Source organism: Ranitomeya variabilis, chromosome 6, assembly GCF_051348905.1.
Source record: "Ranitomeya variabilis isolate aRanVar5 chromosome 6, aRanVar5.hap1, whole genome shotgun sequence".
NCBI classification, from domain to species: domain Eukaryota; kingdom Metazoa; phylum Chordata; class Amphibia; order Anura; family Dendrobatidae; genus Ranitomeya; species Ranitomeya variabilis.
The window spans coordinates 415209353-415225584 of NC_135237.1; the positions used below are offsets into that span (position 1 = coordinate 415209353).

The 16232-nt window shown below is 43.2% G+C and overlaps 1 protein-coding gene across 5 annotated transcripts in view; it reads right to left on the reverse strand.

The window, feature by feature from the left end:
• Nucleotides 1-920: 920 nt before the first annotated feature.
• Nucleotides 921-16232, reverse strand: part of TGIF1 (TGFB induced factor homeobox 1) — a 58194-nt gene continuing 42882 nt past the window's right edge. Inside the window, exons 2-4 of one of the 5 annotated variants that reach the window (XM_077270294.1) lie at nt 16085-16167; nt 4028-4254; nt 921-2347 (exon numbers count right to left, since the gene is read on the reverse strand). In XM_077270294.1, the coding sequence (XP_077126409.1) occupies nt 1772-2347; nt 4028-4254; nt 16085-16136 (855 nt within the window). In that variant the 5' untranslated portion in view covers nt 16137-16167 and the 3' untranslated portion in view covers nt 921-1771. The other 4 variants (XM_077270297.1, XM_077270298.1, XM_077270296.1 and 1 more) reach the window with 4 other exon arrangements.

Sequence of the window (16232 nt, forward strand, 5' to 3'; positions counted from 1 at the left end):
GCTGCTGTTCTAGACAGATGCTGGCAGTGTAGTAACAGCTTGCACCTGCTTGGTATGGATCGGGTTCGGCTCCTGAGCTCGCGCCATACATCCTGTGATGAAAATATACATAATAAAAGTGGTTAAGAGGTGTGGGGGGGTTTTTTGGTAGATTTTTAAAACTGTCACACCAAATTTTTTTATCGATTTTCTGAATCATTAAAAGTATGCATTATTTAGAAAAAAAAAATATAAAAAAAAAAATAAAAAATACGCCCCCGGAAGAACATATCGAAACGCGCGTAGGGGTTTCATGCTGGTCCTGTGCGAGTGCATATAGGTAATTATGATCTCTTGATTATGCCACAGTCGGGGTCATACCTGGCCGTATTGTTAGCATTTAAAGCTTAGGTGTCATATAATATGTTGTGGGTTTGCCCACATTTATGACGGTTTAACTTAGGTGTGTATTATCATACAAGCCTTACAGGCTGTTTGGGCAGTTAGTTCTATAGTTATGTACACTGGCACTTTAGCAGAGCAGATATATATACTTTTTCCTAGGCAAATCATCTGACAATTTGGCTAACAAGAATCAAGGAATAAGTTATTTTGTGACTTACCTTATCATTTGTTATAAAGGTGTTATTGTTTGGATATATGTACCGCACTTGAAACCAGTTCATTGGATTGGAGGCATTCCTTACATTACGAAACTGTATATGTTGTGTGATGAACTTTTTATCTTTTTTTGCTATAAATAAAATATATGTTTGAACTGAACATTCTGTGGCCTGTTTAATTATATCCAACAGGCCCTTTCTGGTGCATTACTATGTTGAATGTGTTTGGTGTAAATTCTACTATTGGACTAATATGTATATTCATTAAAAGTATGCATTATTTAGAAAAAAAATAAGAACAAAACGGCACTGTGATTTGTTATTTTCTATATTACAAAAAAAACATACAAAAAAAAAAAAAAATACATGTCAAAGAAACAAAACTTTACATAGCAGTAATATTCCAGATGGGAACAGTATCCAGTTACATGGCATTCTCATTCCATCCCCAGGTAACAAAAAACATTTTTTACATTACCTCAAACAAAACATTTTATTATATACTGGAAAAAAAATTAAAAACTAAAAAATGTAGACAGTATGTGAGCATTTTCTGCTGCTCTGGAATGATAAAAAAAGGTCTATCGGTTTCAGTCTAAATATTGCACAGTTTGAAAGGTACCAAAAATTATAAAAAAAAAAAAAAAAAAAGTCACAATCTTGGGAAACACCTCACATTTAAGCAAAATCTACCAAGAAACGTAAAGCATGTTGTTTCTACAGTAGCTCTATCTTAAAGAAGATTGGAATGAAATACAGTATAGTTAGGATGTAGATGTGACCATATAATATATACAATCACACAAACACTTGATATCTGCTCTCCTTCACCCCTGAGATTTGTTTAAATTACTGAAAAAAAAAAAACACATGGCAACTTTCTGAATTCAATATCCATGAATGGCAATGGAGAAACTCACTAAAGTCAAAGGCTGTAGTCACAGTCAAAAGGACCAAGAAAAAAAAAGAATTCTATAAAACAAAAACAGTCATTGAAAAGGGTAAGACCTCTTTGTGTCAGGAAAGCTTCACTTTCATAATCCCGTGTGCAAATAACACGAATATATTAAAAAGGAAAAAAATAAAAAAATCAATTAATGCAAATTGTCTTTGATATCGACTTGGGCAGTTCGAAGGAAATGTTCAGAACACTTTTGACAAGTGAAGATTTAGGACATGAGTTTCGATTGAAGCTCCATCTCTGCTGCTTGTTTGAGGGCAACATCAACCAATAACTGGAAGCCACTGAAGTCCTGATTGTGATCCGGTGGGGTAGGAGGTGGAGTGTTGAATAATCCATTCTGTGTATTTGTGTTTTGTCCTAATTTTATAGTGTCTTCGTGGCAGACAAGGGAGGTTTCAGTTAGTTTTTTTGCCTCAGATTCGTGCTGCTCTAGGATTTGTCCAGCATTCAATACATGGGTGAAGTTGAAAGGAGCGTCATTTAGTGATGTGACAGTGGTGTGACAGATGACAGAGGGTCGAGCTAGGAGAGATTGCGGAGAAGACAGTTGTGATGCCAGTAACTTCCCTGAGTTCTGGTTTGACCCGGTAGAACTGAAATGAAAAGAGTTCTCATCTATAGTGGGAATGTAGGGCTTTGTTCCCGTCGGAGAGTCCATTTGTATCACATCGGTAATTTTGGCTCCCTTTCGTGAAATGGTGAACTGATTAGGGTCTTTTCCATCTTTCCTCAGCATATCAGGCAAAAGCCTACGCCTTGCATTGATGAACCAGTTACAAACCTACAAAGAAAGAAAAGAAAAAAAAAAAATCATGATTTTCATTCCTCATTACACTGGAGTTAGACTTCACAAGGAGCAAATTGACATTCAGGAAGAATGAGAATTCTTTGGCGTTCAGCTGTTGCTCAACAACTCATGGCAGGCGAAGCATCCTAGGAGATGAGGTTGAGGAACAACTGTAGTGGGAAAGCTGCCCAGCCCCGCTGTAGTTCTGGGATGGGAAATGCCGGATAAATTGTCATCATCTTGGTATCTGGATTTTTCAACATCCCATACACTTCTCAAAACTTTTACACCCAGGATAATAATAATATGCAATTGGTTTCTAAGAGAAGGCAATGTGGTAAAAGTCCATAGTAGCTCAAGGTGCCCGTTCCAGCAGCTATTCTACCCCTTGATTGTTAAACATATTTGTATGCCATCATAAAAAGCTATTGTATAAACATAAGCTCACACATTGGGTTGGCACAAAGTAATGCATACATTAGCTGTCATATTTGCGGCACATATTTCAATTTTGGATGCTTTCTTTGATTATATTTTGTGGCGTTCTTCTCCAAGAATTTGTGCTGAAATCCATGCGGCTTTTCGAAATTGCCGTTACCACTGCGTTTTATACCTGTATCTTTGTACAAAATCAGACCAACAAGATGCCACAGAAAGGAGCCGGTAACTGCAGCCTAATATAGAAATATCTGGAAACCGTCACTCCTGTTAATGATCTAAGTATTAACCTCAGACTTCCGTGTACAGGTTAGAGATGCTACACATCAGAATCATAAAGTTTCTACTAAAACAAAGGCCTACTTGTCCCTACCTAATAAGGCCCGAGGAATGTTAGGTCTGAACGCTTTCATTTTTGATAATGTTGTTCACATGTTATTTCCCATACCTTAGGCTAATGGTGGGAAGCTTAGCTTTGAAACAAGATGCTGTTTGTCTTTTGGTAGAGACTGCAGTGACTCACTGACTGCTGAACTTACTGTGCTACCAGGCATATCTTGGCTTACCTCACACCAACCCAGACACATTTAACCCCTGCATTTCAAGATGTGGAGCAGAAGAAGGGAGTGAGCAGGTCTGTTAACAGAAACTAGATCCTAATGGAGGCTATGAGTGCTGTGGATGGCAAACCAACTTTCCAGAATATACAACCTCGGCACTTAAAAGCCTCCTGTGACAGCAAAACATGAGTGATCTGTCATAAAATACACAAACTACAATTCACATGGGTATGATCCACCACAAAAAACAAAAACGTAATTATGAGAACTGCCCCTTTTTCACAACTACGTGTTTACTGGTCAGATTCCTTTAGGAGGACGTCAGACAAGAGGATGTATTCCTTCCTGGGTAAATGACAGGAAATGAGAAATGCTAAAATCTGGAGCACAAGATTTAACATTTTCAGCCATGCGGAGATTTGGCCATTTGCCTCATGTACTGAAATGACAAGGATGTTTTGCAGCATAGAAGAAAAACAACACATACGAATAACTTGTGCAATGTTTTCGTAGGCGGTTTCCACTTCATGTTCCCCTGTGTCTACTTACATAAAAGACACTGAAAAGGGCACAACGTAATTTCCAGCATAAAAGCTACAAAATAAACAATCCAGCTAGGCCCCAAATGATGATTACAAGAAGATCCATATCGCAGTTTCACGTTGCTCAAACATACCTGTAGTGTGGAGAGATGGGTCTGCCGAGACAGGAGGGCTTTCTCTTGCTCTGAGGGGTAGGCATTATAGCGATGCTCATATAACCAGTCTCGCAGAATCTGGACTGACTCTTTAGGCAAGTTTCCACGCCTTCTTCTCTTCCCTGAGCCAGCAGTGGAGGAGAGATCCAGGGGAATATCCATACCATCATCATCCTCAGTCTCACTGCCCGATAGCGGAACTAACCCTAAGAAAAAGACATGTCAACATTTACTTGGTGTCAAGTGCCATATCATTACATCAAGGGGTGGGAAATCTGCCCCAGGTCCCTGTAGGTAAAATGCCAAGAATATAGCAGTAGTGACATCACCCGAGCACAGCGCTTTACAGTATTCCATCCTCCGCTGAGGTCATTTACTTTTCACAGCAGAATGCATCAGTCCCATATTCCACCCAGATGGTATTCCAAGTCAGACAGAGGCAAAGTATGTCCTTAAAGCTATCCATCTTGTAGCTGATCATTGTGCTCATGGGTTGGGATTCATGCTGCACAGATTTATACTCACAGATCTGTTACACAGGGAGGCGCAGAGCTCTTTACCATCACAATAAAGCCTTCAGTGACATTGCTTTGTTTACCTCGTCTATACAATGGGAGATGAGCCTTGTGTAAGGGCACCAGCATTAATCAATCACTGAGGATTGCTGGAAGTGCATTGTGTCGCAGGATGAATGTGACAGACGCGGTCTCCAACGCTGATCTGAACACAAAGTGGAATCTGAATGAGCTGGGACACCAACGGATATTTTCAGGAGACGGCTGGGTTGTAAAAGCCAGAAATACCCTCCATTACTAGCAAACACCACAAGACAAATGCATAAAACTCTTCGTTAGAAAGAGAAGTGTTCAAAGAAATTACTGCTGTGTTATATTTGCATAAAACCATTGTGTGACTTCAGTGCCAGCACTGCAATGTGTCAGACAAGGGCTCCTGGTCTAAAATCACTGCATTACTACTAATGGTTATCATCAGCACAGTACTTTCCCTTTCTGAGCAATGCTTATGTCATTTCATACTGACACCGACCTGACAGATGACTCAAGCATGTTGCAAAACAGAAACCCGAGGGTGGCTCGCCACCGCTTTATCCTAGCGCAGCAAGGAAAGTTTCGTCATTTACACAGGGAACATCGAGTCAGGACTGGCGCAGGGCTGCGAGGCATTTACACAAAGAGGACTGGCTATGCCTATACTGTCCCGGTACAAACAGTACTTTGAGAATAAATATACCCTCTATATAAATGTATCCTCTAAGAACAAGCGATTACAGAAATCCCCTAAAAACCCAAGCTGAACATAACTCTTGGTAAAACAATGCAGATTAATTACATTAGATTTAACGATTAATCGTTGGCCAAAAAAAAAACAAACAAAAAAAAAACACTTAAGTCGCCGTCATCAAGTAAGGAACTGCTTCAGGAAGCCTGCCAAATGTTAAAAACTAGTGCCTGGATATGCCAACAGCTCTAAAACCAGCGAGTGCTTTAAGGCCATCTATCCCAACAGGAAACGGCTCAGACTGAAAACACAAGCAGTTAGTCAGAGTTCTTATCGGTTGCGTAAGTAAAGAGTGGTGTTCAAACCGCTTCACTAGAGGAACCTGTCATTTCTAATTGTTACTTGTCCTGCTGAAAGCCACCCATAAATGTCTGGGTGATATGTGGCTGGATGGAAGAAGAGGTTAACAAGATGAAGCCTGCGCACAATTCACACATGGCAGCAATTCAATATTTTATGTGATTATTATTATTATACATACACGTGTGTGAACTGGCTCGATTTCCAGGTCAACTGTGCCCAAGATAGGAAAATGAAGGCGAGCAGGTGCTGCCCTTTTTAGAACAAGATTAACCTTCATAAATCAAGGCCATGCTCATTTTTGTTAGTAAAACTGGTGATAGGTCTTCAAAATGACGGCTCTCTAAACTTAGTTTTCTAGCCAAATTTCATTAGCATTATGGCAATGACAGGAGCATTTATTGTACAATTAGGACTGGTGGAGGTGCTGGCATCCAGAGTCCATGGCAAGTTGTAAGCAAAGAAAAGGAGTAGTAGGGTCATTAGTCCTGTATACCAGATGAGGAATCCACAGGAGGTAATCTACCAGTACAACTTCAAAGAGTTCTTCAAGACCTACACTGGAAACAGATGTTTTACCAAGGTCTAATTAAGTGATATCTGACTAAATAATAAACTGTATTTATTTGTGTATATTAAAAGTTGAAAAAGTTGACACTGACAGATGTCAACACAATACTGATGTGAGGGTGGAAGTGGTTAGAAAAAGCACGTGGCGATTGTGGGAACAATATATAAAACACAGCTTTACGAGTGTATGGAAGCGAATGACGTAGAAGAACAAGTTCAAACATTTGCTACACAGCCCAAAATAAATAAATAAATCCACCATTTGTTAATTATGCCTAACACATACAAAGCAATCATCCACTTAAGTGATCTGTGCCCTTAGAAATAATAATCATAAATCAATAGAAAGACGTCATTGAAGACTTTTTTTTTTTTTTTTTTAACAGCTTTGCAGTTAAAAAAAAAAATTATATATATATATATATATATATATATATATATATATATATATATATATATATATATATATATATATATATATATATATATATATATATATATATTGTTTAGAATAAATTATCCAAGGAAGACAAATGTGCCTTCTCTTGTCCCGCGACACAACAGATCTGTACTATCAGAAGTGTCAGCTTTGTACTTAGATGGCTTAGACAGGAATCTAAGGGACTTTCCAAAAAGACTCATTTCTCAAGTTCCTCTTCAAGGAGCTTTAACAACAGCTACATAGTATCTGGCTAGATCTATTCAGCAGCAATACACTGGCCATAAAATCTTAGTGGTTGGGTTACTTCTTAGCTTCGAAGTTGTCCATGTAGGATACTGGAAGAGAAGCGAGGCAGCACAACTAGCCTTTCTTCCTTGCCACCATCTGAACAAAAGCTCCAAACATGTCCAAACAGCAGGGGGATGGGGAGCAAGCCTTTTGTTTCAGCTGCCTGAAAAAGTTTCAAGCATCTGCAAGCAGTTTGTCCCATCCTGATCTGTCAGCAGCACTGCCCCCTCCCTGTCACCCTGCTGTCTCCTGTGTGAACAATGCTGAGCACACACACTCGGCCTCACATGGCACATCTACACATATACATATACATATACATATAAAGTCAGCTCTTAATGTGCACCACACTCGAAATATTCTCCACTGGGCACTTCTGAAGGACAAAGGACATTCAACTACAGTGGAGAAAAATACAAAGTAATGCTCAGACCAAGTCAATGCAAAGTTCTTATTGTCCTATAACTAGGCAATAATAGAGCAGGAGGCTCTGCCATGTGTTCTCTTCATAGGGCTGTGTGCCCCTGCCCAGCTCTGGGGATGCAGCAGTGGTGGAGCACATGGTGCTGAGGAACAAAGGAATCCAAACTTGTGAGGCTGGGAGCGATGGAGGGAGCAGAACACTCTCACACTCCTCCATCTGGCCTCCAACTCGCTCCAAACTTTTAGGAAAGTGGTTAACTAGCCTGAAAAAGCTCATAATCAGCAAAATAGTTGTCCTAAAAAGTTATGTAGCCCTTCCCTCAGGAATGCAAGCCTACTCTCCAAACAAAGACTTTCCCAGGAGGCTCAGTGTGGTGAAGCCCAAGGACAGGGCTAAAGGCTGGGCACTAGCCTCCTGGTGGCCCATGGCTAGCTGTGGAACCTCCTGGTGGCCCTGGGCTAGCTGTGGAGCCCCCTGGTGGCCCTGGGCTAGCTGTGGAGCCCCCTGGTGGCCCTGGGCTAGCTGTGGAGCCTCCTGGTGGCCCTGGGCTAGCTGTGGAGCCTCCTGGTGGCCCTGGGCTAGCTGTGGAGCCTCCTGGTGGCCCTGGGCTAGCTGTGGAGCCCCCTGGTGGCCCTGGGCTAGCTGTGGAGCCTCCTGGTGGCCCTGGGCTAGCTGTGGAGCCTCCTGGTGGCCCTGGGCTAGCTGTGGAGCCTCCTGGTGGCCCTGGGCTAGCTGTGGAGCCCCCTGGTGGCCCTGGGCTAGCTGTGGAGCCCCCTGGTGGCCCTGGGCTAGCTGTGGACCATGTGCTCGCAGGGACCTCCCTCGTGCTGGAGAAACTTTCTTTGTTCCACCAGTGAGGCTGAGCAGGCTCCACTCTTCCTTTGTGTGCAGCTCGCACCAAACTTTTACCAGTCACAACAAACTCACAGGAACAAGTCACTTCTCCCCCAAAAGACATTAAACTGGCCACCAAAACTTCCCCAACAACTCGGCAGCCCTGCCAGGGCCATGGAGGACTGTTCCCAGGAAGAGCAGACACATGCCACCAAACAAAGGGCAGCTGGGTGCACGGGCTGGGCACATGGAGCGGGTGACAGAACACGAGCGTCCCGGCAGCGGCGGCGGCCCGACTCCCCTCACCCACCTTTCTTTGCCTTCATGGTGGAGCCGGCTGCTAGTGACACTGCGGAGAGGAGAGGCGGCGGCGTGTCCCGGGGTGTCCCGACCACTAGTGGATGGAGAGTCCCGCTGCTCCGCACGAGCTGTGCGCTCAGCAATCCCTCCCAGCGCCTGTCAGACACAAGGGGAGGAGACGAGATGGCTTCCCCCTTCCTCCAGACACGGTGCGCACACACGCAGCCGGCACCAGAGGGCGCCACACTCCTCTCCTGCAGCGGCTTCCTGTCAGGTTATATTGTGCTAGCGCTACCTACCACTACTTATAGCTACAGACACCCGACAGACAGCGAGTATGGACGGAGTGCTCGGCGCCGTGCCTCCTAGTCCAAGAGGCTGCTATACACACTGCCAGTGAGCAGCCACTCGTAACTCTCGCCCTGTAGCAGGCTCTCCCCCTCTACCTCAGCTAGGTCCAATGCTCTGGTTCAGGTGAGCACAACTCCTGCAGCCCCTCCAGTCCTGGCGCCGCTTGTGGCCGTCCTCGTTATAGATTCCTCCCTGCCCCCTCCACCGGTCTGGCCAGTAAGTGCTCCCAAGTCCTCACCAGTTCGGGGGATGGGCAGCCTAGTCTCCTCTATGCACTCCTTCCCCGGGCAGTGCTCTCCTACTGGCCATCTCTGACAGACCGCTCCTGCAGCGGAGACCTCAGCTCAGCAGGCTGCTCACGTGGCCACAGCTACAACCCCTGGCAAACACTATGCAATCACCGGCCTTGGAGGATGTTCATTCAGTTGTTTAGTTTTGTGCCATGTCTGTGATCTGCTTTTTTTTTTTCAAAATTAAAGTCATTACAAATGGCAACTTTCTGGCTTTAAGAAACACTAAAAGAAATCAAGAACAAAAAATGTGGTCGTCAGTAATGGTTACTTTTTTAACCAAGCATAGGGGGAAAATTATGGAATCACTCAATTCTGAGGAAAAAAATTATGGAATCACCCTGTAAATTTTCATTCCTAAAAATAACACCTGCATCAAATTAGATCTGTTGGTTAGACTGCATCTAAGGCCAGTCTCACACGTCCAGATAATTCCAGTACCGGAAAAATCGGTACCGGAGTTATCCGTGTCCGTGTGCCCACGTGGCACATCAGTGTGGCACACGTGCAGCGGCCGTGTGCCCACTGAGGACCACACGGACCGTGCAGGAGACAGCGCTAGTGATAAGCGCTGCCCCCTGCATCTGGTGCTTAAGCCGGAATTCATTCCTTCCCAGCAGCGTTCGCTGGAGAGAAGGAATGAAAAATCATTGTTTTTTTATTTTTTGTGGTTAAAAATCAAGTTCCCGGCAACCTCCCCCCTCCCACCCCCTGTGCTCCCACCCAGTGGAAATAAAATACCCAGCTCCCTCGATGCTTCCTCTCAGCACCGCAGCTTCCTGTATGAGCGGTCACGTGGTACCGCTCATTACAGTGATGAATATGCGGCTCCACCCCTATGGGAGGTGGAGCCGCATATTCATCACTGTAATGAGTGGCACCACGTGACCGCCCATACAGGACAAGCTGCGGCGCTGAGAGGAAGCATCGCGGGAGCTGGGTATTTTTTTGCCACTGGGTGGGAGCACAGGGGGTGGGAGGGGGGAGGTGACAAGGATCTTTATTTTAAAGACAAAAATAATTTAAAAAAAAACATTGATTTTTCATTCCTTCTCCAGCGAATGCTGCTGGAGAGAAGAAATGAATGGCGGCTTCAGCACCCAAAGCAGGGGACATCGCTTACTGTAGCACTGTCTCCTGCACGGCACACGGACAGCATCCATGTGCGGTACGTGTTTTACACGGACCCATTGACTTTAATGGGTCCGTGTGATCCATGCGCTCCCACGAACACTGACATGTCTCTGTGTTTTTCAAACGGACACACGGTCCGTGAAAACACGCTGACATGTGCAGAGACACATTGATTTTAATGTGTCTACGTGAGTCAGTGTCTCCGGTACGTGAGAAAACTCACCACACGTACCGGAGCCACTGACATGTGAAACTGGCCTAAAAAGGAGTGATCACACCTTGGAGAGCTGTTGCACCAAGTGGACTGACATGAATCATGGCTCCAACACGAGAGTTTTCAATTGAAACAAAGGAGAGGATTATCAAACTCTTAAAAGAGGGTAAATCATCACGCAATGTTGCAAAAGATGTTGGTTGTTCACAGTCAGCTGTGTCTAAAATCTGGACCAAATACAAACATGGGAAGGTTGTTAAAGGCAAACATACTGGTAGACCAAGGAAAACATCAAAGCGTCAAGACCGGAAACTCAAAGCAATATGTCTTCAAAACAGGAAATGCACAACAAAACAAATGAGGAACAAATAAGTGGAAACTGCAGTCAACGTCTGTGACCGAACTGTAAGAAACCGCCTAATGGAAATGGGATTTACATACAGAAAAGCTAAACGAAAGCCATCATTAACACCTAAACAGAAAAAAAACAAGGCTACAATGGGCTAAGGAAAAGCAATCGTGGACTATGGATGACTGGATGAAAGTCATATTTAGTGATTAATTGCGAATCTGCATTGGGCAAGGTGATGATGCTGGAACTCTGGTGCCGTTCCAATGAGATTTATAAAGATGACTGCCTGCAGAGAACATGCAAATTTCCAGAGTCATTGATGATATGGGGCTGCATGTCAGGTAAAGGAACTGGGGAGATGGCTGTCATTACATCTTCAAAATATCAACATAAACGTGTGCATTTATTGGACACTTTTCTTATCAATTGAAAGGATGTTTGGGGATGATGAAATCATTTTTCAAGATAATAATAATAATCTTTATATTGTAGATTGTAAGCTCTCACGAGCAGGGTCGTCTTATTTTGTCTTATTTTGCTTTATTACTGTATTGTTAACATTGTTACCTATGACTGTTGTGTTTGAAACTGTTAAACTGTAAAGCGCTGCGGAATATGTTGGCGCTATATAAAGATTATTATGATTATACACTCCTCGGTGCTCAATTAAAATGCACTGCTCAGTCCTCCATGTAGTAGAACACACTCCCAATAGTCCTCCATATAGTATGATACACTCCTCAGTGCTCCATATAGTATAACGCACCGCCATAGTCATCCATGTAGTACAATTCACTTCCCATAGTATAATGCACCCCATAGTTCTTCATATGTATTCTTCAATGTATTCTCCTTAGTCCTCAGTACAGTATAATGCAGCCACCCCACAGAATATAATGTAACCCCCATAGAATATAATGCAGCCCCCCTCATAGTATAATGCAGCCCCCCCATCGAATATAATGTAGCCCCATCAGAGTATGATGCAATCCTCCCTCAGAATACAATGTAGCCCTCCTCATAGTATAATGCAGCCCCCCATAGAATAAAATGTAGACCCCTCATAGTATAATGAAGCCCCATCATAGAGTATAATGCAATCCTCCGTCATAGAATATAATACAGCCCCCCATAGAATATAATGTAGCCCCCCCATAGATTGCTGGACTGTGTGGCCCACTCACTCACTGATATATTTAAAAACACAGTAGGTGCGCGATGAAGTTACGTCATCACGCACCTGCTGTGTCAGAGGCAGAGGGGAATGATGGGAGAGCGAGCGTCATCTGACGCTCTCTCCTCCATCATTGCTTTGAACTGTACCGGAGTCATAGACGCTGGCATAGTTGATTGTGGGGTGGGGAGCTGGTGGCAGGGGAGTACACAAATGATGGGGCCCAATAGAGGAAGTCCATTTTCCACCTTCAGAGATACATATTTTTGTAGGGTTTCCTCTCTTGACCCTCACCCATCTGATGGCACCAGAGATGAGATTTAAAACAAAACACTAGTATGTCGAGGATTGTGTCATTGGGTTTTCAGCACCTGTCTCAAAATGATGTTCCCTATCCAATGTAGCAAAGACTTTTAATAACTGGATACAGATTTTTGCAGTTTTGGGTTGTGTAGTTAGATAAACATTTTGCCTTATTAACCTTTTATTCCAAGACCTGGTTTCAGCATTCTTATATTTCCTTTGATAGATTAGTTGAGTTGGTGTGTAATACAGGTTAAGATGTTCTTTTAGTAAAGTCAGATGTAGAGTCAGCCTTTTGTTTGTTACCAGTCCATCCCAATTATTTTCACCTGTTTGGTTGCCAGTTAGACTTAGGTTTACTATGATATGTGTTTACTAGTGAGGAGTGAATATACTCGTTACTCGAGATTTCTCGAGCATGCTCGGGGGTCCTCCAAGTATTTTTTAGTGCTCGGAGATTTAGTTTTTCTTGCCGCAGCTGAATGATTTACATCTGATAGCCAGCTTAAGTACATGTGGGGATTCCCTAGCAACCAGGCAACCCCCACATGTACTTATGCTGGCTAACAGATGTAAATCATTCAGCTGCAGCAAGAAAAACTAAATCTCCGAGCACTAAAAAAAAAAAAAAAAATACTCGGAGGACCCCCGAGCATGCACGAGAAATCTTGAGTAACGAGTATATTCGCTCATCACTAGTGTTTACCAATGGGGTGGTCCATTTCCAGTTACTATTTTTTAACTTTTTAGGTCCTTTTTAGAATGGGTATTACTCTATGAAAACAGCGAGTAATTGGTTGAAAGTAGCTGGGGATAGAGTCTTTGCGAGGGGAGAAAAAAAAAAAAAAACCTGAGAGCATCGGTAACAATTAAGTATCTAGGAAAAGTTTGCTCACAGGAAATCTCAGGAATGGTTGCACAGCCATGTTTGGCAGGCATAGCTTTGTGGATGCTCTAGTGTAATTTTTCATTTCTTAATTATTAAAAGGCTGGGGAAAAAAAAAGTCATAGTGAAGGCTCAGTGACCTGTTTCTTTTCCAATCCCATCATGCCTCAGATTTGTTCTTAACAATTTGAGGCATCATTGTTTTAAATTGCTTTTGCCTTGGCATTTTTTGAAGTTAGTCCCATTGAGTGCCTTGAAGCCTGAAGGCCTCTTATTTGAAGATGTAGTTCTATTCAATTAGTGTTTTAGAGCACCGAATATGAAAATCTGACCTTTATGGTAAAGGATGCTGGACTTCTTTATGCCCAGTAAAAACCATTGCTTGCTCAGTTGAGTTTGTAACGGGATATCTTAAGATACAGCGTGAAGGCATTACAATTAACCCATTTGGATGAAAATTCTAAGCAAATCACACCTCACTACTTGTGCACTTGAATCCATCCCATCACCTCCCTAACCTCACCACCACGCTTACCCCAGCTCTCACCCAACTCTTCAACCCATCAATAACCTCTGGTACCTTCCCTTCTGCTTTAAAACTTGCATCAAATCACAACTATACTGAAGAAGCCATCCCTTGACCCAACCTCTACATCCAGCTATCATCCCATATCACTGCTCCCATTCACTTTCACACTCCTTGAACAATACATCCAAATTGGACGTTCACCCCACCTCTCATCCAACTCCCTGACAATTTACAATCTGCCTTCCATCCCCACCACTTCACCAAAACTGCGCTAACCAGAATTTTCAAAGAGTTCTCAAAACCAACACAAATTTTCTATACTCTTCCTTTTAGATCTGAGCTATGCTTTCGACAGTCAACCACTCACTTCTACTACAGATCCTCTCTTCCCTTGGCATCAAAGACCTTGGATCTCCTCATACCTTACTAAGTGCACAATTAGAGTCTTCCATTCTACCTCATCATCCCGCCCTCTCTGATGGTGTCCCTCAAGGCTCTGTCTTGGTACCCTACTCTTCTCCATCTGGCCTGGGACAACTGTCTTCCAGTACCACTTATACATGGGTGACACTCAAATCTACCTCTGGCCCAGACATCACGACTCTGCTGTCTGGAATCCCAGAGTGGCCATCAGCCATATCCTCTTTTCATCATGCTTCCTAAAGCTCAATATGAACAAAATAGAACTCATGTTTCCTCCCTCCCACTCAACTCACCTGACTGATCTATCACAATTAGTGATGAGCGAATATACTCGTTACTCGAGATTTCCCGAGCAGGCTCGGTGTCCTCAGAGTATTTTTTTAGTGCTCGGAGATTTAGTTTTCATCGCCTCAGCTGAATGATTTACAGCTATTAGCCAGGCCAAGTACATGTGGGGGTTGCCTGGTTGCTAGGGAAACATGTAGTCAAGCAGGCTATTAGCTGTAAATCATCCAGCTGCGGCAAGAAAACTAAATCTCCAAGCACAAAAAAAAATACTCGGGAAATCTCGAGTAACGAGTATATTCGCTCATCACTAATCACAATAAATGACATCACGCTTTCCCCTTGTACTAGAAGTTTGCTGCCTCGGAGTATCCCTTGACTCTTCCATGTCCTTCATACCACAAATGCAAGCACTTACCATCTCCTGCAGTCTCAAACTCAAAGATATCTCCAGAATTCATCCTTTACTCAACCCTGAATTGACTAAAATATTAATACATGCCCTCATATCCCACCTCAACCACTGCAATGAACTCCTCTGTTGCCTCCCGGCTAACATTCTTGCACCTCTCCAATCCATCCTTAACTCTGCTGCACGATTAATAACCCTTTCTCTTTCTCAGCTTCCCCCCCCCCCCCCCTTTCTCTCCAGTGAATCCAGTTCACATTACCAATATTGACCTACAAAGCTGTCCATATATCTCCAAACTATTCTCCCAATATCTATCAATACGTACTCTCTGGTCCTCCCAAGAACTAAGTATTACGTTTTGTCAAATCGCAATCTGGAATTGTTGTCCATAGGCAGTTAGAAGGACGTTTGACGCAAACACCTGTAAACTGCAGACAGCGTGCAACATTCCAATAATGGAATGGACATCTTTTAGTCAGGGTTACAAGATAGTATAGAAAGGGCACTCTTAATGTTGGCTGGGGGTCAGAGGCTGGTGTAGACAGGTCACGAGACCTCCTACATGGCGTTAATGTTATAGTAATCTAAAAATTTGATCTCATGCAGGTATCAATACTATTGATATTGAAGTTTGCATGTTAAAAGTGCAAGTTACAATTTAATGACAATCACACTATTAGAGCGGAGGCCTACCAGTTAACCCACAATAAATGTTAAATATTGCATTTGGGTCTCTTCAGTTACATTATCCATTATGTTATAAAAGGGGTCTTTACAACATCTCCCATGGTATTTCATCTTTATGCAGTCTCCCAGACAGGCGCGCTGCAGAGGAAACTCAAGTGCTCAGTCCCCTCTGACAGCCAGCAGTGCTGGTGTCACCAGTTACTATGAGAAGACCCATGCAGCACAGGAATGGCTGCATACATCACTGTTTGTCACTGACTGCTGTGGTCGTGTGTGACCAACACAACAGGCTTAACAGTCCACGCATCCTGTGTGTCAGATCTCATATGAAAATTAATTACACTTGTAGGTTTCCCACTGTTGCCGACCCACATATACACAATCATGCTAAAAATAGTTGTCCCCAATAGTGAGGTCAACCCCCCCATCAGAGTGCCACTCTTGTCTGCCCTTGCCCAGCTAGTAGTCACTTTAGTGACATCACAGGGAAATAACTGCCACTACACTGTGACCCTAAATTGGGCAGTGTCACATGGTACCTGTGGCTCCAGTCAGGCTTCTTCCCACGCAAATTCGTGTTCCATATTCCATTGTGTCTCCAACTGTCTGTCATATTCCACATCTGTGGAGAAAATGTAATCTGGAAAAGACTTCATCCATTCTAAGTTTATGCTTGAAAACATACAA